Source organism: Anastrepha obliqua, chromosome 1 (assembly GCF_027943255.1).
Source record: "Anastrepha obliqua isolate idAnaObli1 chromosome 1, idAnaObli1_1.0, whole genome shotgun sequence".
In the NCBI taxonomy this organism is placed as follows: domain Eukaryota; kingdom Metazoa; phylum Arthropoda; class Insecta; order Diptera; family Tephritidae; genus Anastrepha; species Anastrepha obliqua.
The window spans coordinates 169,534,500-169,558,406 of NC_072892.1; the positions used below are offsets into that span (position 1 = coordinate 169,534,500).

The window sequence follows — 23,907 nt, forward strand, 5'->3', positions numbered from 1 at the left end:
TCGAGCGAAGGCCGAGCAGATGCACAGAAAGTGGTTCGCCGTCTCATCATTATCTCAACATGCTGGGCACTGCTGCACTGTCTGAGATGCCTACCTTTTCCATTTGCTTTGCCATAAAAATTGGCCCGTCAACAGTCCAACCAGCTACTCACAGCTCCTCTTGCTTAATGACAGGAGGATCGGCGATAGTCGGTCGAACACGACAGGTAACTTCAGTTTAGTCCATCAGCAGTCTCTCTCAGCTTGCGCAGCTCCTTTGTGGGCGCTGGATTGTGGGTACCCCTAACAATGTATATTGTCATAGTTGTAATCAATCCGAGCAAGAGGAAACTAACTTCCCCTTCCTTTGTGAGTGCCCTACCCTATGGAATGGGAGGATCTTAACCCTTGGCAAACTGCTCTTTGAAAATCTCGCAGAGCTAGCCGGAATAGATGTTAATAACATTATAAGGTTTCACAATTGCACAGACTGGGTATAGTCGTGAAAGAATAACTGAATAACTTGTCGGTAGCGAAGATATGGCAACAAAATGGTGCGGATTCTTGGTGAATCATCACTTCAACCGACCAGTCCTGCAGTTTAAAATTCTGTTGAGAGGATTTCGGCACAATAAAAATACTTTTTTGAAGATCGCTGAAATGGTTTTCTGATTAGATCTCGGTTATTTGTTCTCTCATTTCCAAAAACAACAATATTTCATTCTTATGCTATTTTGAGCCCCGAAGTCTTTTTCATATGTTTGGGTCAGTTACGCAGAGCTGAGATATCCTTTTTGTTTCATCAATCTCAAGTACTTTAAAATTCATTAAAAGTTTGCTTTTAAACAGTTTCGTTAAATTTATTAACAAAACAGTTTTAATCGGATAAAAAATCAAAATATCTATATATGATCCTATGCCTCTACGACGGAACCAGGTTAAAATAAAAAATAAAAAACAAATTCGTCGGTTTCTAAGAGATAAAAAAGAGATGATTGTGCCAAAATCCACTCACTTAAGATTTAAATACGAGGCTGGAAACTTTCACCCTTGTTTTTCTCAGGCTATAAAGCCATTGTGTTCCAAGCTCTGGCGGCCGCCATAGCCGAACGTAGGTTCGAATGTTGGTGAAATACTAAAATGAAGAAAAAGTTTTTTCTAATAGAGGTCGCCCCTTGGCAGGCAATGGCATACGTCCGAGTGCATTTCTGTCATGGAAAAGCTCCAGTTGGAGAGAAAGAATTATTATGACATTGGAACCCAAAATTTATAGCTTTGCTCTAGCAAAGCCAGAGAAAATGCTCAGTGGCATCCACCTACTCTAAGCAAGATGGTTATATGCCCGATCAAGAGATGCATTGTGTCCTGTAATAATACCGACCATCAACCGAAAGTTGTTTTTTCCACCAGTTAAAATCACCTTGTAGTTCTGCAGCGTTCTAGATCGGACCACCTTGCTCTTTATGTAAATTGCAAACGTAATCGTTACGCTAATTCATGATTCTTAGAGAACTGATTCCGATTATTGGCTGTTGTCCCTGTGGGTTAACCGTTGATCCAGAGTTGGCCAATTCATCTGCAATTTAATTCCCTTGAATACCGGAGTGTCTTGCTACCCACACAAGTACAAGCTTATTTCGTCTCCCAACAGAATTAAGCTTATCATTCTTGATTAATCTTTGAGGTTTGCTTTGCGTTCTCCAGAGCCTTTAGTGCAGCCTGAGTGTCACTAAGGACTCTAATCTGTTTTCCGCACCATCTCCTCTCAATTACCGATTCTGCTACTTTTAGAATGGCAAATATTTCAGTTTGGAAAACAGTTTCCATTCCTCTCATAGCGTAATGATACGCATTACTAACGCTTAAGTACTATCCGGTTCCAGAACCTATTTCATTCTTGAACCTATCGGTGAAGAAAATACCCGTCAAACCTTTTTGAATGCACTCTGCATTACTCCATCAAATTTCGTTCCAGATGAAACTAATAGCATAAGATCGTACTGCTCAGATAGCTCTTAAAGATTTCTCTGTGCCCCCATATTTATGAAGTGCATACATTGCTTGGATTGCTTCATGTTATATCTTAGGATCTAAGGGGAGCAAATCAGGGATTGGTGGTTTTACTCATGGCACCCGTAATGCATAAACATACACTTCTTTGTAGCCTGTATAGTTCCTGACGTGTGGGCTTAACCATAGTCAAACACTCACCACAGTACCAAACTGACGACAAGACAATAGTTTGTGTATTCTCCGATATTCCATTCCCCCTCAGGAATTCCCACAGGAGCGGAACCTGTTGTGTTAATAGACATAAACGCGGCTCCACCATGAAGAAATGCTAACGCGGTTCTAGAGTGGAAATCAGCCGAGGAGGAGGAATGTTGTAGTGTTAGTGGGAGCATGCCCCACATACCATTGGTGTGACGGCACCTTTGATGATGTTTCAGACATTTTGATTTACCCCTCCTGACTAAAAAAACAAAGCCCGTTACCTTCAAACCACAGAGGCATAACTGATTGGCCTGTTAAATGCTGTGTATATCCGATGCGTAAAGAAAATGATCACACCCAGCTCATCCTAATTTCAAGGCGTATTCATTAAAGGTGGTGGAGGTCAAAGCAAAGTATTGAGAAACTAGAAAACAAAAAATGAATTCGCCTTGTTTCATTCTGAGTTGACAGCTACATGGACACGGCGCAAAACAAAAAACAAATCAGCTGATTTACCAACACCAACTTTAATAGACTCGCCTTGGCAAATTTCGTGCTATAACTTCGAAAACACTTTGAATTTCGAAGTTATTAGATGATTAAAATATTATTGAAAGTATAAAAATAACAACAACAAATTCAATGACATTTTTATAAAATCTCAATTTGATGTAACCGCTTAAGTAAGAAAATTCTAAGTGGAATAAATGCATTCAAATCTTAAAAGCTCTCCAAAACGAAGAGGCATTGTTCACACTTTGCTTATTAGCGCATTTATTATCTCGTATTTTATTAAATGATCAACAGCGATAACGTCATCGGACTCATCGAATTTATTTAACGCATCGATGCGCCTGTTGCCAGCAGCCGCCCAGGTAGCTCCGCTCACCGCTCCCACAGTCATCTAAATAATAAGCCGTCGTAACGGTTTGATAAACAATATTTCTAATAAAAATATTGTTTGAACACACCTATGCACACACGCACACTTTTACATATGAAAGTAAATATTTGCATACAACAAAACTCAAGTTTTCCGCCGATACAGCAATTTATTACCTGCTACGAATGCTTGCCTGTGCATATTTGCTCTCATCTAAGTAAGCAAATTTTAGGAAAATCAATTATAGTCTTGTGTAATATATCTATTAGCATGTCGTATGCATGGTCATGACTTTGAAAAGCAACATCCCAATATACGCATAAGAATTGTGAAGCGCTTCACTAAAAGTTTATTTGAGTTCGAAGTGACTTGGGTGTGGTCTGGCGAGTTTAGCAGCGTAGTGCGACAACAAAAGTGAAAACATTTATTTGTTCATTTGTTTACGCTGTATACAAACTTTTGTGTCTATTCATTTAGTAGAACAAAAAAAAAAAAAAACAACAACAAAAAAGTGAAACTACACACACGCCAGTAGTCAGTTATTGTTTATTTTCATAATTAGTTTGGTAACTCTACCGGGTAAACTGATTCAAGTCGCGGCTGTGTTACTTTGAGACGAATTTTGTTTTTTGTTTTCATATAAAATATGCAACTAGTGTTTATATTTGAGATAACTTTAATTAACAGTAAATATATTTGTTTTAAACAAAGTATTTAGTATGAAAATGTGAATAAGTAAAACGATAGACAGGTTTTTATGTATGTACACTAAGCGAAATAGGCTACTTCAGGCTCGGCATCAGATGCTCTGGTCAGCCTACCACCACTTGATATTTGTCAGTCCAAGGAGAGGCCTTGAAGGCCGACTCCAGGTTGAAGCACAATGAGAATTGGTACGGCTCCTATCCGGCATTGGACAACAGCAGAGGATGAATGGACTTCGATCCAATGATCCATGCCATCAGGAGTCGTACTTGAAAAGAAATAGAGCAGCACCACACTCTATTTCTCCATTTCTCATAGAGGCTCAATTGAGGTCAAACTCTGAGAATGAACCCGGCAAACACTAATCTCACATTTTAACGGATGGCTCCAGCAGCGAGCACGTTTCTGGCTCTGGTGTCTACCTGGAATCCAGCTGGACAAAATTACACTTTTCTCTTGAAATGCACACATCTGTGTTTCAAGCGGATCTGTATGCTGTTCAAGAAGCAATGAACTTGGTTGTGGAAAACAGGTGGATAGGCAGATCTGTGTGTGTCTGAGCGACAGCTAAGCTGCGCTCATGGTCTCCAGACAGCCCTCCAACCAGTTCAAGGGTAGTTGAGTCTTGTAAATCCAGGCTGAACTATGTCGGTAGACATAATACCCTGATGCTAACATGGGTGCCGGGACACGTGGGTATCTCGCGGGTAATGAGACCTCTGACTCTTTAGCTAGGATGAGCACTGAGGCCACTTTCTTTGGTCCGGAGTCCGTTCTGCTACTTCCTTTTACAGCCACCTTCCTTGCAGCCTTTGCATCAAAGCCACGATTAGCAAATGGGTTACTGCAACATACAAGCGAGTTTGGCAGGCGGAGAGCGGCTGCTGATGGACAAAGCTGATGTTACCTGTCATGTCCGACCGACTGTCGCAGTTCCTCATGCCATTAAGCAGAAGGCATTGTAGGCAGTTGGTTGGACTGATGACGGGCCGCTTCCTACGGGCGAAAAGGTAGGCATCTCAGACAGTGTACTCTGCTCGGCGTGTGGAGAGGAGGATGAGACGGCGAACCACTTTCTGTGCATCTGCCCGGCCTTCGCTCGAATTAGGTTTGAGGTCGTCTTTGGCACTGAAGTGTTAAGAAGCGACCATCTTGGCTTCCTGCTGTCTACTCAGATTTCTTTGGAGGTCGAGTAGATTTAAAGAAAATTAAAATGGGAACCCGAGTGCAGTACAATGGACTTCAAATTGCTTCTCAGCATCTCGCCCTCCATTGAGCAACGCGCGGTCATAAACAGGGCTTTTTGTACCGAATCGTCACGGGAGATGAAAAATAGTGCCTATACATCAATATCAAGTAAAGAAAGGAGTGGGTGGCTCCAGGAGATATGCCAAAGCAGGGAGACAAGCCGGATCTTCTACGAAAGAACATCATGATATGTGTTTGGTGCGACTGGGACGGCATGGTGCACTGGGAAATGCCCGAAAAGAATACCACGGTCAACAAGGAGCTCTACATTGCCCAGCTACACCGGGTAAACTATGCTATTCGATTGAAAAGACCTGATCGACAAACCATACTCCTTCACGACAACGCCAGGCCTCATGTTGTACAAATCGTCAAAGCTGCATGGGAGGTGCTTTAGCATCCACCTTATTCTCCGGACCGTGCACAAGCCGATTACCATATTTTCCGCTCCCTGTTAAACCTTATGAAGGGCGTTACCTTCGACAACAAAGAGGTTAAAAGAACTGGTTCAAAGCCTAAAATTGACGGCAGTTGTAAAGGGGAGAGTTCTCATCCGAGGCTTTGTTCGTGTCCTCATTTTGGGACAGATTTTTATGTGGCGGGTCCCAAACCCAGGCTCTTATCATGCCCGTCCTAACGTGGCGCATAAGCGTGGACGACTCAATATCCGATGAGGTGTCCATTGGAGTATTTGAGAGAAAGATTCTGCGGAAGATTTTTCAACCTTTGCGCGTTGGTGACGGCGAGTATCGCAGGCGATGGATTAATGAACTGTATGATCTTTACCACGACATAGACATAGCGCAACGAATAAATATCCAGAGGCTACATCGGCTGAGTCATGTCGTCCGAATGAAAACAGACGCTCCGGCTCTGAAAGTATTCGATCATCCGGAGGTAGCGGATGAATAGGAAAAAGGCCTATACTGCGTTGGAAAGATCAGGTGGAAAAGGACTTGACTTCACTTGATGTGTCCAACTGGCGCCGATTAGGACGAGAAAGAAACCTTTGACGCGCTTTGTTAAAATCGGCCAAAATCTCGTAAGCGGCTATCGCGCCGCTCAGTAAGAAGAAGAGCAAGACCTTAATTTGTTTTATTTCGCACAAGATGAACGCAGAGAATTACGTAGAAAGAAGTTTTGTACAATATTTTATTGAATTTTGTCGAAGAATGTCACAGTGAGTCTTGGACGTATCAATATCACAGCGCTACAGCGTACAAAAGAGTGCTTCGCATCGAAAAATATTCCTGTGCTGAAGTGGCCCGCTGTCCAGATCTATGGTAAGTCCAATGAACAATCTCTGGGGCATTCTAAGCAGGCAAGTTTATAAAGGGGGGCGCCAGTTTAGTAGCCTTTTGTATTTTGAAAAAGCTATTCAAGAAATATGGACAAAAATTGTCCTTAGTGTCCTTCAGGCACTCGTATATTCGATGCCACGAGGACTAGTATCGGATACAATAAATGACGGAGGATATGAAAGCTGTTAAATATTATTTTATGAAGTTTTTCTAAGATTGAATTTAATATTAGTTTTGACACAAATAATTAATTCCTTTGACGCCTTTGAAAAAAAATTTAAATTTTAAAGTAAACATTTTTTTTACAATAAAAGGCTGAAATAAATCTTTTAAATTGTTTTATTTTTCCGTTTGTTATCTTCCCTTATGTCGAAAGGTGAAAAGAGTTAACCTCTGATTATTTTATTACAAACTAAAAAAAAAATGTTATGTTATTCAGCGTCTTCAGTGTCACTATTTCGCTTAGTGTAGCCATAATTGTTTGGCTTTGTAAACAAAACAGCGTTCAAGGTCGGTCCCGGCAAGCGACAACTACCTGAGGAATGCTACTCTCCGAGCGTGCTAATTTATGCATACATATTTAATTTTTTCAATATTATTTTGTGCATGGTTTTGTAGTGCGCTCCGGCAAGCGTGCGTCGTGATGCTAATTTTTTCATGCATAAACAGCAACAGAAACTTGTTTTCATCAAAACACCTCCCCAACCACCACAGCTGCTCCACTATATATACCAAAGGTATCAAATTCAATTCACAGCGCGAATCTCCAGCTTATTCTCAAAATATCTATTAACCATTAAGCAGTAGAAGCGTAGAAGGCGTCCGGCGAGCAAATCCAGTTGGTGACGTTTCTGCCGCACTCACTCACTCACTCCAGCCGGTGGTTGTCCAGCAGTTCGTGCCCTTGATTTTAACTCTGTGTATTGATCTGTGGATAATGCAAACATACACACAGAATATATAGAAGTGTGCATATGTGCGTATGTATGAAGACATACCCAGTAGGAAATGTTGGTCAGCAAAAGCGTAAAGAAAAAATTGTAGACATACCCAGTAGGAAATGTTAGTCAGCAAAAGCGTAAAGAAAAATTTGATTTATTTTGGCCGATTTAGAATTGTTCGATTGCTGCTTTTGGCCACACTTTGAGTTAAGCTCGAATGGATTAGGTTTGAGGAATTAATTTTTAATGCAATTGGAAGAATGAATCAAATATTTGAGAGTTTGATTTCTGACTTTGACCTTTTATAATGAAGAAGACGTATGTTTATTTATTTACATGCATACAAAGTGAAGTCCAAAATAAACCAGACTGGCGTCATAAAAATGTTTCTGATGGCGCCATCTTTTTAATTACTTAGTGCGTGAGTGTAACTTCATCCCTAGCTGACTTCCAGTAAAAGCTTGGTGACATTCGGTTCAGTGGAAGGGAAGTTAATGCGTCTAAAGTGTCAGTATGTTTATGTCATCGGTACAAAAATGACTTTCGAACAAAGGGCTAATATTTTTTTTTTTTTAAATCATTATGTTATATCAAATTGAATTGAATGAAAAAAGTTTGTGATTGTCTATCTCGTGCCAGAGTTCATGAATGGTTTACACGTTTCAGAGATGGTTGTGATGAAATAAATGAGAATGAATATGCGGACCGCTCAAAATTAGTTATCACCGAAAACTCCATCGAAATTGTTCGTAAATTTATCAAAAATTAACCGAAATCATCGTTGAAATTCATGGAATCGGAGTTGAATATCTCCAAAACATCGATTTATCGCATTTTAACTTATCATTTAGGCTTACGAAAGGTCTGTGCACGTTTCATCCCACACAACTGAGGATCAAAAATTGTGTCGAATTCAACATTCGGAAGACCTCATTAAAGAGGCGAGAAGAGACGAGCACTTCCTTTACAACATCGTAACTGGTGATGAAACGTGGTGTTTCCAACATGAACCTGAAACTAAGCGTCAAAGTGCCGAATGGAAGGCCCAGAGGATCCACCATCCAAAAAATCACTTTTGGAGAAGTCAAAAATCAAGTCGATGCGCATTTGTTTTTACGATTCCAAGGGAGTTGTCCACAAGGAGTTCGTGCCAACGGGCCAAACCGTCAATGCAATTTCCCATCTTGGCGTTTCGAAGCGCTTGTTGCATCGCATTCGTCGAATTCGCCCTGAATATCGCTAAGGAGGAACCTGCGCTTATTGCATGAAAATGCACCACCTCAGCGATCAACTCTCGTGACCTTTTAACCATCAATCACTCAGCGTATTCACCTGATATGGCTTCCTGTGACTTCTACCTATTCGGAAAATTGCATTTGGCCATCAAAGGAAAACGTTTTGCGTCCGTCGGGGCCATCCAAAAGGCTTGTACCGACATCCGGGCGTTCTGGCCATTCCGGTCTATGACCTGAAACACTCTTTCGAAAAGCTTTTAAATCGCGCAAAACAGTGTATCGAGACTAGAGAGGATTATTTCAAGTTTCTATTTTTGCTCAGTCTTGCTTATTTTGGACTTCACCTTGTATATGACGGCGCTGTACTTTCTTTGTCCATACCTTCGCACAGTAAGTTCTGGTCGCTTTGCATGACGCTTCGTAACTGACTCTGTTTTCAAACAGTTCTACCTAATTTTACAATTTGGGCGAATATATTGCCATCTCTGTTCCTCATATTCACTTAACGTCCTACGACCAGACCTTACTCAACAGTAGAGCCCTTCTCTTTCGCTCAACTGCCGTGCATTATGAGACACTAGCGACAACAGGTCGCCACAGAAAACCGTACGCTATTGTACAGTGGTCAAGTTAGCTCAATCTACGACATATATATATAATTGGTGCGTACACCCTTTCTTGGTGTTTGGCCGAGCTTCACCTTCTATTTATGGTGTGCGCCTTGTTGTTCTTCCAGGGTCCTACAGTTTCAAGCCGACTCCGAACGGCAGATATTTTTATGAGGAGCTCTTTCATGGCAGAAATACACTCGGAGGTTTGCCATTGCCTGCCGTGGGGCGGCCGCTATTAGAAAAAAGTTTTTCTTAATTTTGGTCTTTCACCGAGATTCGAACCTACGTTCTCTTTGTGAATTTCGAATGGTAGTCACGCACCAACCCTTTCCGCTATGGCGGCCGCCCACGTGCTTTAATTCACAATGAATTTTATGTAATTTTAATGCGCTAAAAGAAAAACTGTGTTTAGAAGGGATAACAATAGAAATAAATATAAAAAAATAATTATACATTATTTATTAGTACTTAAGCTTAAAAATATTTATGGTAAATTTTCTTTAAAAAAATTAGTATCTAAAAAATCACATTACCCAAAGTTCAATGGAAAAAAGGTTCTCCACGGTCTGCATCATTTCTCCTTGATTGATGGGTTTGTAAAATGTAAAAAAAATTTTTGTAAAATAAATTTGTAGTTATAGTCTATGGAGCCGAAGTTTTGAATTTCGAAAAATCTTGCAATTTACTTCATTTTAAAAAAAGTATGCGTTTTACGTCATAAATGTCACACTTTAATTATGTTTATAAATTTTTTAATAAAAATTTCAAAAATCAAATCTATAGAGGAAACACTTTCGAATATTAAAAAACAAAACGCATAAAAAATATTGAAAACTGCATGAGTTATCATGCAGACCGTACCGGAAAAAGTAGTTTCGAGAAAAACGAGTTTAGAGTTCGAGGTACAGGAGCGCACGGACCGCTTTCTACCTAGTAAATTTGCTGTATATAGAAGTTATAAAACTGGGAATTTCCGCATGCAAATTTCACAGTATATTCTTAAGATACTATACTTTTGAAATATCGAAAAAATCGATTTTTTGAAAATTCTGGACGTATGTACATATGTGACCCCTTAAGTTGAAATCTTCCAAATCGGCTATGCCTTACCTTTTTATATTTTTTCCTTCGTTTATCAGCGAATAAAAAATATGAAAAAATTTATAATTTGATTAGTCTATTTATTTATTGTAAGTCTATGATTACAAGAACCTTACGAGTTTCTGTCTTTTGATGGCGTCATATGCCAATCATATTGGACACTTTTGAATTAGACAACTGCAGTATCCATACAAACAAGAAATGGAGCGCCTAAAGGGCAACATAAAATTTCCACCACTCAAAATTGTTTTTTTATTCAGTAAAAAAGTTATTCAAAAACCAAATGGGATGATTAATTTTACGCATTTAATTTTGTGTGAACTAACAGTCAAGATTTTGATCGGAAAAAGTGGAATGTCACTTTAACATTGCTTTAAAAAATAGTTTTAAAAATAATTTTGGGGCTTATTCTGGTTTACAATCTATTGGCCTCTCGCCGGTTTTCTGTTTGGTTTGAAAATTTGTATGCCTGCATATCTTAAAAGCTGCGATGATTTAAGCTGATTTGATTTGTATGCCGCGCTCAATTAGCATGATGACTCGCGTTGTAGATGCGCATATTTTGTCAATTTGATTACTCGAATTGTCTTTGATAGATATTTGTTTTTTTACAAAAAAAAATTCCAATAGATACATAAAAGCTTTGAGTTATGCGCACTTAACTAAAGGGCTGTGTTCATTTACTGTTTGTATGTATTAGAAATATGTATATACATACATACTTATATATAAAACACATACAAACATATGTATGTACACATGTGCATACACACTCACATACATAAATACACCCATTTAAGCACAATTATTTACGATTATTTTTATTGCTTCAGGAATTTTGCGTCGATTTTCGGCAAGACGTGCTCAAATGTCTCATTTATTTAGAATGCTAATGTTTTAATTTCATTTTGCGTTCGACTGGTTTCATTTCTAATTTACTGCATGTATATATAGGTACACATACATATGTAGATACTTATACATTCATATGTCAGCATGACTCATAAGTTTTTAGCGTCGAATGATTCTGTCATAACATACAACACATATTTTTCTTCTTCCGAAATCTAAATTTGCATTTTTTTAATAATAAATTTAAAACTCATACTTTTTTTTAACTACAGTGCCTCAATAAAGAGCTTGGACACCCAAATGATATGGTTTTAAATTTAAAAAAATATATTAAAATGCAAATCTAAGGCGTTTATGGGTCACATTTCGTTCTTCGATCGTCAAAACTACAAAAAAACATTAACAAATTTCAACTCATTCGTGCATAGAAAATACAAACATAAAAACGTAGCAAAATACATGACAAAAAAAAAAGAACTCGGATATTTATATGAAGTATAGTTAGTCCGCGGGCGCCGACGGACTGCCGGCTGAGCTATTCAAACATGGCGGCGAGAAGCTGGTAAGGTGCATGCATCAGCTTCTATGCAAAATATGGTCGGATGAATGCATGCCTGCCGTTTGAAATTTAAGTATGTATGCTCTGCCCGATTCATAAGTAAGGCGATCCTGCAATCTATGCCAATTACCGCAGGATTAGTGTTCTAAATATCGCCTATAAGGTTCTAGCGAGCGTATTGTGTGAAAGGCTGAAGCCCACCGTCAACCAACTGATTGGACCTTATCAGTGTGGCTTTAGACCTGGAAAGTCTACCATCGACCAAATATTCACAATCTTGGAAAAAACCCATGAAAGGAGAATCGACACACACCATCTTTTCGTCGATTTCAAAGCTGCATTCGACAGTACGGAAAGGAGTTACCTGTATGCCGCCATGTCTGAATTTGGTATCCCCGCAAAACTAATACGGCTATGTAAGATGACGTTGCTCAACACCAGCAGCGCCGTCAGAATTGGGAAGGACCTCTCCGAGCCGTTTGATACCAAACGAGGTTTCAGACAGGGTGACTCGCTGTCGTGTGACTTCTTTAACCTGATGTTGGAGAGCATCGTACGAGCCGCAGAACTTAATCGCTCAGGCACAATTTTTTATAAGAGCGTACAATTGCTGGCGTATGCCGATGATATTGACATCATCGGCCTTAACAACCGCGCTGTTAGTTCTGCCTTCTCCAAACTGGATAAAGAGGCAAAGCGAATGGGTTTGGTGGTGAACGAGGACAAAACGAAGTATCTCCTGTCATCAAACAAACAGTCGGCGCACTCGCGTATCGGCACCCACGTCACCGTTGACAGTTATAATTTCGAGGTTGTAAAAGACTTCGTTTATATAGGAACCAACATAAACACCGATAACAATGTCAGCCTTGAGATCCAACGTAGAATCTCTCTTGCCAATAAGCGTTACTTTGGACTAAGTAGGCAATTGAGTAGCAAAAGTCCTCTCTCGACGAACAAACCTAACACTCTATAATGCTCTCATCATGTCCGTCCTAACGTATGGCGCAGAAGTTTGGACGATGATAACATCCGATGAAGCGACGCTTGGAGTGTTCGAGAGAAAGATGAGCTGTATGAGCTTTACGACGAAATAGACACAGCGCAGCGAATAAAGATCCAGCGGCTACGTTGGTTGGGTCATGTCGTCCGAATGGATACAACGCTCCGGCTTTGAAAGTATTCGATGCGGTACCACCTGGTGGTAGTAGAGGAAGAGGAAGGCCTGCTCTGCGTTGGAAAGATCAGGTGGAGAAAGACTTGGCTTCACTTGGTATGTGCAACTGGCGCCGGTTAGTACGAGAAAGAAACTTCTGTCACGCTTTTGTTAAATTTGGCCAAAATCGAGTATGTGGTTATCACACCAATTAAGAAGAAGAAGAATAGTTAGGCAAATAATGTTTAAAAAAAAAAAAAACAATATAATTAATATTTAGTCGGCAAGCCTCTATTTTTTCTCACATCATTTAATCTTCTTGGCATGGATTCGACCAGCTTCTTACATGTTAAAGTCTATATTTCCCCCACTCTTCTTTAGTAGCATCTAGGATTTTCTTGTTTCTACAGGGTGCGCCATCTTTCATGTCGGTATGTAAACGCTGAATAAGTTTATCATTTACCAACTGATCGACTTCAACATATGTACATGTTTTCGATACGTTAATTCAGTACAATTTCAACCATGGATCGCTTTACACCCAAAAACTACTTGCTGAAATAGTGACGCTATACATCGAAAATAGTCGTTTTATTGTTCTAACTCAACGCGTATATCGCAAAAAGTGTCGCGGCAAACAGGCACTGTCTGACAATACTATTCCTCATTTGGTGTCGAATTTTTGTCCAAGCAGTGAGGGAGAGCGTTACCCAGAAGCCATATCGTCGTCGCGCTCAGTATTTTGGCGTCTGTGAAACCACATCGCGGCGCATTTTAAAGGACGATTTAAATTTGTTTCCGTATAAAGTGCAATTGACATAAAGAATATTGCCGACAGACCATTCACGTCGCTTGGAATACGGTCAAATAGCCGCTCGAATGGTTGACACTGAATCCAATTTTTGGAAGCAAATTTTAATAACTGACGAGGCATATTTTAACCTTTCTGGCAGCGTGAATAATCAAAATTGCGGCATTTGGGGAACTGAGAATCCACACGAGATCCACGAAACGCCATTGCATGACCGGAAAGTAACTGTTTGGGCCGGCATTTGCGCCAAAACCATCATTGGGTCATATTTAACCGAGAAAACCAAACGGTCCATGGAAACCGATATCGATGGATGTTGGCTCATTATGTCTACCCGCAAATGCGCGAGAAAGGTTTATACGGTTACTGGTTTCAACAAGACGGTGCGCCATGCCACACTGCGAATGCAACAATTGAATTTCTGCAACGAAAATTCCCGGGAGGTCTAGTGTCAAAAAGAGGTGACATCGACTGGTCCTCCAGATCACCTGACTTAGCCCCCCCGGACTTCTTTTTGTGGGGTTATCTGAAAATTAAAGTTTACGCCAACAAGCCGCAGACTATTGACCAGCTTAAGGCAAACATTCGTGCAGAAATCGACGCTATAAAACCCGAAATGCTTGACAAGGTGATGACAAACGCAGAAAAAAGATCGCAGTTTGTGATTGCTAATAAAGGTGGCTACTTGATTGATATTGTGTTCAAAAAATAGTTTTAATAAATTGTAAATAACCAAACCAAATAAAAATACCTCACTTATACAAATCAGTTGTTTTTTTTTTCAAAGTTATTCAGTGTTTTCATACCGACATAAATGATGGCGCACCCTGTAATTACAAGCTTTTTCAGTTGGTTTTCCAAATGAGCCCACAGTTGTTCAATTACATTGATGTCTGGAAATTGTGGATGTGTTTCAAGTAGTTTAGGGCAGTTGTACATAAGCCATAGACGGACATCAAATATCTTATGCTTGGGATCGTTGTCTTGATACTACTGGAAATTTTCCTTAATTCCCAATTTGTCAGCTTTTTGGACCAAATATTCTTTCATAATTGTTAGGTATTGTTTGTGGTTCATATTGCCCTTAATGAAGTACAAATTTCCAGTACCCACAGCGGACATACAACTCCATACCATTGCCGATCCAACCCCATGTTTAACAGTCGGACGTCGGATTTTTCTAGCAACTCTTCATTAGGTCTTCTCCACACTTAGGATTGTCCATCTGACCTAAATATAATATATTAAACTTGCTTTCATCTGCAAAGAAAACTTGCTTCTAGAACTGTGCTGAGTAGAAGCCACAAAGAGCCTTACGGTCTACCAAAGTGCAAATCTCCATTCTTTTCATGCATTCATTTATACCCCAATTTTACGGTATGCCAAATGACGGTCTAGTAAAATCAGTTAACGCATGGTTTCGATTTTGTTTTGCCTATTTTGGATGGCTTTCACGAAATTTCTTCTGTAACTAAGTGCGTCCGCGATTGAATTCGGAAAACCAGCGAAACGAAGTGGCTACTGATGGTGCTTCATCGCCATATATCGAACCTAGTTGATGTGCATTCTTTTGTTGAATTATTAAACGTTGAAAGTAAGAGAAAATAATCGTACAAAAAAGAGCACGATCCATTTTTTGAATAAGATGAATGTTTGAGGTACCTGTGAAAAACACAAATACCACTCGTGGGATAAAATGTTCTGAATAAGATTATCATAAATAATGTAAAATTTTCGAGATAACAATGCTAGTTTTTGCATATTTACAACGATATTGGCGGCCACCGTAGCCGAATGGGTTGGTACGTGACTAGCATACGGAAGTGCACAGGTTTGAGTCTCCGTGTATGAAACACTAAATGATAGAAAACGTTTTTTTCTAATAACGGTTTCCCCTCGGCAAGTAATGGCAAATCGCCGAGTGTATTTCTGGGATTAAATAAATAAATAAATAAATAAATACAAAAAATCTCCTCATAAACAAAAACCATCTGCCCTTCGGAGTCGATTTACAACCAGAGGTCCTTCCATTAGTGGAACAACATCAATGCGCACAACGCAAAATGGAGGCGGAGCTCGGCCAAATACCTAACAGAAGTGGCTTCTTCTTCTTCAGGTTCTTAATCCATCGTGGAACATAGTGCATCAGTCACGCCTGCGCACCATTTTGTACGATTTCTTACAATGCACTTCAATTCGTTCCAACTCTTTGCGATGCTTCAAGCTCTCTTTCAACTGCTCGACTCCAAGTTTCTCATGGGCTACCAAGCTTGCAACCTACATTCGTGAGGGGGTTCCACTCCAGTGCCATGCATGCATCGTTTTTTCGTACAGTGCGCCCAATCCATCTCCATTTTTGGAGTTTTACTAGCATTTCGACTAATTCCATTTGCGCCTTTTCCAGTAGATCTGAATTCGAAATTGGTTTAGGCCAAAAAAAAAAAAAAAAATGCGGAAGGTGTTTCTCAGGCAGCGATTTATAAAAAATGGTCACTTTTATGGATTTGGTCACTTTTCGTGTACAGCAAGCAAAAATTAGATAGGATTTGAAAATTCTCCACACAGAAGCCAGCATAGTAAAGGTGCTTTACCAATGCGAGATTTGACATCTTCATCCGTAACACCAAAAGCTGCTACCTCTACCCACATATATGTATATTAAATATATACGAAATATTTACAGTTACTGTTGAGTTGCTAGACACACTTAAATTTTTTGTCTTATTGTAATTAATTTTTAAGCCGGCAGTTATAGCATTTTTCTTTAGTGACTCAATCACACCGTTCAATTCCGGTATTTCGTGCGTTAGGAAGTACGAGGTGTGTTCAAAAAGTATCGCGAATTTGTGTTTTTTCAAACATTATTTATTTATTAATATTATTAATATCAATTTTGCCCTCTTAAAAGTAATCTTCATGAGATATTATGCACTTGTGCTTACGTTTTTTCCAATCTTCGAAGCACTTCAAAAAATAATTTTTTATCTTGTTCAGCTCCTCCTTCGATGCCGTCCTTATCTCGTCAATCGTAGCGTAGCGTCGTACTTCCATGGGACTCTTCAGTTTCGGGACCAAGAAAAATTCACAGGGGGCCAGATCTGGCGAATACGGTGGCTGTAGTATCATTAGTGTGTTGTTTTTGGCCAAAAAGTCATGCACAAGCAACGATGTCTGAGCAGGGGCGTTACTGTGATGCAAGAGCTAATTTTTGTTCTTCCAAACGAAGCATGGAAATTTTCTCATTCCACCAGTAAACAGCACTTTGCGATTTATATGCAGTTTTTCTTTTCACCGATGCATCACAGGCTGCTGTAATACTCCTCATTACGCATTTAGCCATGTTGTTGGTGGAACCCGAACAGGAAGCGTTTTGTAGCATTATCTTAGTATCAACTATGTTGATCTTCCAACCAGCAGGCTGCCGAGTGGAGATAGAATGTTTTTTGCTAGTTTTTATGTCGCAAATTATCGCTGCGTGATCGCTGTGGGTGTAGACATCTTTTATGCTCCATTGGCATAATCTAGCGATACCTGAACTAGCAAACGTTAGATCGATGATCGACCCGAACCCGTTGCGGGGTAGGTATTTTGACGTGGTAACGTCTTATAATTCGATTTAACAGGCTGCACGCACGAAAAAATGTGTCGTTACCTTGCTCATTGCCGTTACCTTGCTCATTAGTGTTACCTTGCTCATTGCCGTTACCTTGCTCATGTGTCGTTACCTTGCTCATTGCCGTTACCTTGAATAAACTGCAAGCGAAAGCGCGGAACGAACGACAAAGCAAACAAAGCAAACGAACGGCAACGTTCGACATCTTGCTCTCTCCTACTTAAGTGAGCGTATATGTGTATGTATATGCGCATATGTACATAATATATATAATATAAATTCACGTATTTGTATTTGCATATGCCTTCTTATTGATTATTATTCATTTGATTTACTTGAAGAATTTAAAATAAAACCAAGTTTGTTAATAATACCTGTTGTTTTAATGTTATTATTATTTTTTGACGTGATAACGTCTTATAATTCTATGTAGCCGGCTGCACGCACCAAAAAATGCGTCGTTATCTTGCTCATGCGTCGTTACCTTGCTTGAACAGCATTTTATGTTATGTTATGTTATGTTATGTTATGTTATGTTATGTTATGTTATTTTATGTTATGTTATGTTATGTTATGTTATGTTATGTTATGTTATGTTATGTTATGTTATGTTATGTTATGTTATGTTATGTTATGTTATGTTATGTTATGTTATGTTATGTTATGTTATGCTAAAGTATATTATGTTATGTTAATGTTAACTCATTCTCTATATCCATACAAAATATCTATCAAACAAATAAAATTAAAATTTTCTTTTGAAAAATGCAATCATTCAATCAGTATTTTCTTATGACGTTATCACGTTAAACTATCGTCAGTAAACCGACTTTACAGACAACCTCTTTTTATTTGTTCAAGGTAAAGTACATAAGAATCTAATAAAAAGAAAGTATTTCAAATTCTTCCATTTTAACCAAAAATTAGTCGAAAATGATTTTCTGAGCACAATAGAAAAATCAAGCATTTGAGGTTTTAATTAACTAGGCCTGTCAATTACCTAACATAGAACTCAATACTTCGTTGTAAACCGTTCAATAACATTTTTCGTTAATTGTTTGTGAGTTGTTAGTGATCAGTCATCTACGTTATAGTTTGCCTGTGGGGTCGTTTGGGGTCAATACAACCAAATTACACGAATTAATTTTCCCATTTGTCAGCACAAATAGCCGATACGCGCGCAGATATCTAGAATGCTTAGCAAGTTTTGATGAATTTTCTATGCGTCTTCAAATGTTAACCCAAATTTAGTTGCTTAATTACTTAAATTTACATGCAAATTACTGTCATTTAGCACATTTAATGGTCGTTAGAGCAACTATTAAAAAAATATAAAAAATGACATAAAATTTACACGCGACTTTTTTATTTCTATTCAAACAACTTTTGTGCAAATCAGCAATGCTTTCTGACTTAAGTTGGTACAACTAACTAAAGTCGTATAATTAACGGTATAAAATTGCTGCCAACAGCAAAGCGAAAAAAGGCGAAACACATAAAAAGCAGATGAGACAAATAGCGCAGCAAAGCAAAAATATAAAAAACACAAATGCAAAAAAAAGAAGAAGAAGAAAAAAAAAATTAAAATTGAAAGAGAAACATGCTTGTGTAAAAGAATTGCAAAATGTGGGAAATATGAATGGGAAATATGTGAAAAGAAAAAAATTAATTCAAATCACGATGATGAAAGGAAAACATGGGAATTTTTTGTGTTAAAAGCGCAATTAGCATATGTTTGCGCATACAGGCAAGAGATGTCTCGTGCTAACTGCTGCTTGTCAATGGTGAGCTATGCAGCACATGCCCACACACATATATACACACATATCTACAAATATCTACAAACATTGACCGCAAAGCAGCTAAACGCGCGCAGCCAACAGCGAGAGTGAGCGGTAGGGGTCAGGCGCAAAGGTCTCGGCACCCCGTTAATAAAATGTCAAACAAGCACATGCATGCAAATACGTACACGCGCATCCATATATATATGTAAACATACACGTGCAGATGTGTATACACATATTCGCACATGCAAATTTGTAAGTAAGTTGGCGCATGGAACTATGTACGCGCATATATTTACTCGTCTCGCATGCAATTTGAGATATTTTGAGTGGCCGCTCACTGGGGCGTATGAGTAATACGAAGACAATAAGCAAGCAAGTACGTTTAAATGCATGCATGTGGCGTGTGTGTGCGCAACAAAACAAAAGCGTCGAATGAGAAATTTCAGAACGTAGCGCATTTGATTACATTGACTGCTGCACATTGTAAGGCTACAGCTGCAGCTATAACGTGGACTTAATGGGTTGCCTTGGCTGGCTGCTGGCTGCTGGCTGTTGGTCGCCGCCTGCTGCTTGTTGTTGACTGACTCTATATTCGCATTCATATAGATGATGATGATGACTATGCTGATGACGATGCTGATGATCGCTGCAACTGGGTGGCGTACTTGAATTGTTGATGCTACAATACAAAGTGGGTTCCTGTGAGTGGCGCATCATTAGAACGAATAAAAGACATTAATTGAGTTAGCGATGGACGCATTCGGATGTGCATGCAGCACAATGCATGTGTGTGTGTATAGGGCTACTTGCGCTCAAGTTGTGACTTTAGAGAGAGACATACGCGCGCACTCACACATAAGCTCACACATACACACACTTATTACGTACGATTGGGGCTTCTTTGGCGGGGAAATGAGATTTTTTTATTATCGAAATAATGCAATTAATATTCAGGGAGAGACAAGTGGTCCGTATTTATACATGCATACATATGTACATGTTAGTATGTGTGTGTGTGTGTATCTTTAGATGCACAGCACGTTTTGTATTAGAAGTGAGTGACATAAGCTTTTAAGTTTGCGCTTAAATGCATGGGATACTTGGAATTAAAAAATAAAAAAATTAGAGGCAATCGAATGCGGTGAAAAAAAAAAATTATAAAAATAAAAAAAAAATATAAAAATTAAATGCATTGGATGCTTGGAGTTAGAAAAATTATAAAAGAAAAACAACCTTAAAAAGAAATTATAAAAGAAAAAAAAATTAAAAAAAGCTACATCCTGCAATTTTCCGGGATTCGAAATAAATAATAATCTAATTTTTTTGCCCTTGAAAGTTTTGCTTCTGATGCGTTTAAATAAATCTATTAAGTCTATTCGATCGTAATCGAAAATAAAACACAAAATCAAAAAAAAAATATATAAAAAAAAATTATAATATAAAAGAAAAATACAAAATTATAAAAGAAAAGGAAAAATTAAAAAAAAAAAATTATAAAAGAAAATAAAAAAAAATTATAAAAGAAAAGAAAAAAAATTTAAAAGAAATAGAAAAATAAAAAAGAAAATTATAAAAGAAAAAAAATTATAAAAGAAAAATTAAAAAAAAAAAAACTTGAATGCGTATGCCGCAATTTTCCGGGAATCGAAATAAATAATCATCTAATTTTTTTGCCCTAAAGGTTTTGCTTCTGATGCGTTTAAATGAGAAGAATCTATTCGGTCTTACTCAAAAATAAAACACAAAATAAAAAAAATATATATATAAAAAAAATTATAAAAGAAAAAAAAATTTTAAAAAAAAGTACATGCTAATTTTTCCGCAATCGAAATAAATAATCATCTAATTTTTGCCCTTGAAAGTTTTGCTTCTGATGCGTTTAAATGAGAAGAATCTATTTGGTCTTACTCAAAAATAAAACTTAAAATAAAAAAAAATATATAAAAAAAAAAATTATAAAAGAAAAAAAAAATTAAAAAAAAAATTACATGCTAATTTTTTCGCAATCGAAATAAATAATCATCTAATTTTTTCCCTTCCTATTCGATCTCACTCGAAAATAAAATACAAATAAAAAAGATTTTATTGCAACAACGTAAAATTTTTTTGGAGAATTTTACTTAAGTGACAGTCCTTGACCGAATTTAAAGCCGTGTCATTACGAAACATAGTACCGATTGTCGAGGACGATATGCATTGGCTTCCTTTAAAAATCGTGTCGGAATGCTGCACAAACCTGCATATTTGGAATTTCTTTATTTGTTTGTGTATGATTACTTTGCAACCGATTTAATTTGTTTTATTCAATTTTATTTCATGCCAATATTATATAATTTTGCATCCTTTCATACATCTTGTTGACCACAAATTTTCGGTTCTCTCCTTAGGTGACCGGTGCAGGTAATGGCCTTGGCCGGGAAATCGCCATTGAGCTGGCTCGGAAGGGTTGCAAATTGGCCATTGTGGATGTGAACTCAAAAGGCTGCTACGAAACGGTTGACCTCATTACCAAAATACCAAGTGCCGTGGCCAAAGCATACAAGGTAGGCATGCAGAGCAGAAGCGTTGCAAGGTCGATGCATGTGTGTTTAACTGACTACGAATACACATACATATACATATGCAGTGTTCATACATTATACTATGAGCGTCAAAACAATGAGACTATCTCTGATGAATTTATATATATTTTAGGATCTTATTATAGGTACTCATTTATTAGATAGATCTATAGCGTAGGAATAGCGAATTTTTTTTTTTGAAAATATATGACTTTATTTCATTTGTTCAATACTTTTTGCGATCAGACTTTTAGAAAATTACGTACTCGTGTCCAAACGTCCACACTCTGGTCGTCTTTCTGCCAGTGCTCTCTTCAAGGGAATCAATGGCCTACGTCTAAACTAGCCTATAGGTTTTGTCAGCTCGTTGCATATAAATCTTCATAGTAGAGCTGGCAAACTATTGCCGATAGTGTCGCTAGTGGGTGTTATTTTATGGCATATCGATGGTTTCGTGACTATAAATACCATCGCGCCAGATTTGTTTACTTCTTTCATCACTATTGGCATACATTTTCGAATGCAAGCGCATCCTTTGCCACATTCCTTTGCCCGTTTCTTTTTTGGAAGGACGTCATCAAATAGCTTCGACCAAGAATATCGTTTTACTACATAGACAGGGCTCAACACCTTCACAACAAGGCACAGATGCTCCCAGTGCAGGAGCATTAGAAACTACTCAGCAAACAGTTTTTGCTTAGGTGCTACCGCAGGATTCATCCTTGCAGACACTTGCTTGAGCCAGCGTGGCCTCTGAGGCACGTCAGAAGACACCTGCTCAATTACGTCGACGAGATCCAGGAAAAAACTAACAGACAGTGTTTAGATAGACAATAAACAACATTCATGGGGTGAGCATCATCACCTTCTTAAGCTCCCGATCACCCCGAACGCCGTAACCTGAGTCCAACCACCACCTGCAGCAGATGAAGAGCTCCAGTTTCCCGTGAAACTCGGCACAATTACGTTCTGGATACTGTAGCAGGTTAAGCTCCTACTTATCCAGAATTGGCACCCCGCACGAGAGTAACCACCTTTTCACACGACCTAGCAAAACAGTCATCTAACATCCCTCTGCCTCTGGACACAACCTGTCGAAACAGCAAGTTTCCTGGGCCGGTCATATACACTACACTGACAAGGCTTAGTATTGCTGCTACAACAACAACCAAGAGTCTCGCTCATTTGCAGACATCTTCCAGTTTTCAGTCCAAAGGTCTTGGCGTCGACATCAATAGCGTCAATTCAGGTTTTCCTTGGGCGATTCTTTTTATAAGGGACATACAGCTTACTATTGTAGATCTTTTTTGCAATTTCGTTGGGGATCATCCTCAGAACATCTCCAGCTCACTTAAGACGCTAAAGCTTTATGTAGTTGGCGATTTGGAAGTCGTTTAGCGAGACATTCATCGTTGTAGCGAAGGCGAAAGTTGATGTGATATATCCGCACCGGTCCACGCATACGGCACGGGATTTTTCGCTCAAATATGTATGTTAAGTTTTTTTTCATCCGTCCAGGTTTCAGAAGCGTAAGTAAAACAAAGCTTAATTATTGTTTTATAGAGTTTCGGCTTCGTTTCCTTAGAAAAAAACGAGGACCCTAAAGAACTGTATATCGAAAAGAAGTCCACATTCCTCGCCTGGAGCCACGCACTCACTTCCTGTTTGGATGTTGCTTACGCATATATGAAAGGTACAAGATGTTCGAATGACGCCACTCACTCAAAAGTGAATCTTCTAGTCGGTAGGACAGATTTCAAACTTTTACAGTGCACAAAAATTTGGTTTTTGATTCATGTATGCAGAATCCCTAGCTTCTGGCTTCTTTTTTAAGTTTTAGATAATCCTTTTTTTCTCCAAGAGCGCTGTACTCTTGCATATGAAACCTATGTTATTTTCGAAAGCTGGACTTTGCGATGAACTTACCATTATAGCAAGCAAATTGGTAGTTAGAAACTCAGCCAAAAGATCTGTACTAAGACTGAGGATGACTGGGCAATTCTCACAAAGACGTTTTGGTCACAGTGGCATACAGAACAGAAACGGAAGGTCAGTCTGCGTTATTCCACGAATAAACTTTGACAGGAGGCTTGGTTTTGTAACAGAATGGCTGGCAGAAGGGTTCAGAATCCGATTACCACGCATACAATTCCTTTACAAATGTATTCAAAATGATGGAAGGAGTAGGCTGTCTCCTGCCCAGAGTTTCATCTCCAAAAGTCTTTCAGGCTTCCAAATCACGGTAGCATACAGTGTTTGATTGAAAAGTAATGAGCCTTATTTTTTTGGCTTATACAACTAATATTCTTCAAACTAGCACTCTTGAGCGTCAATACACCGCTGGTAGCGG

The 23,907-nt window shown here is 38.6% G+C and overlaps 1 protein-coding gene across 1 annotated transcript in view; it reads left to right on the forward strand.

The window, feature by feature from the left end:
- Positions 1-23,907, forward strand: part of LOC129240819 (short-chain dehydrogenase/reductase family 16C member 6) — a 43,338-nt gene that overhangs the window by 3,116 nt on the left and 16,315 nt on the right. The window contains exon 2 of the mRNA XM_054876825.1: positions 21,384-21,539. Within this exon, the coding sequence (XP_054732800.1) occupies positions 21,384-21,539 (156 nt within the window). The remainder of the gene's footprint in view (positions 1-21,383; positions 21,540-23,907) is intronic.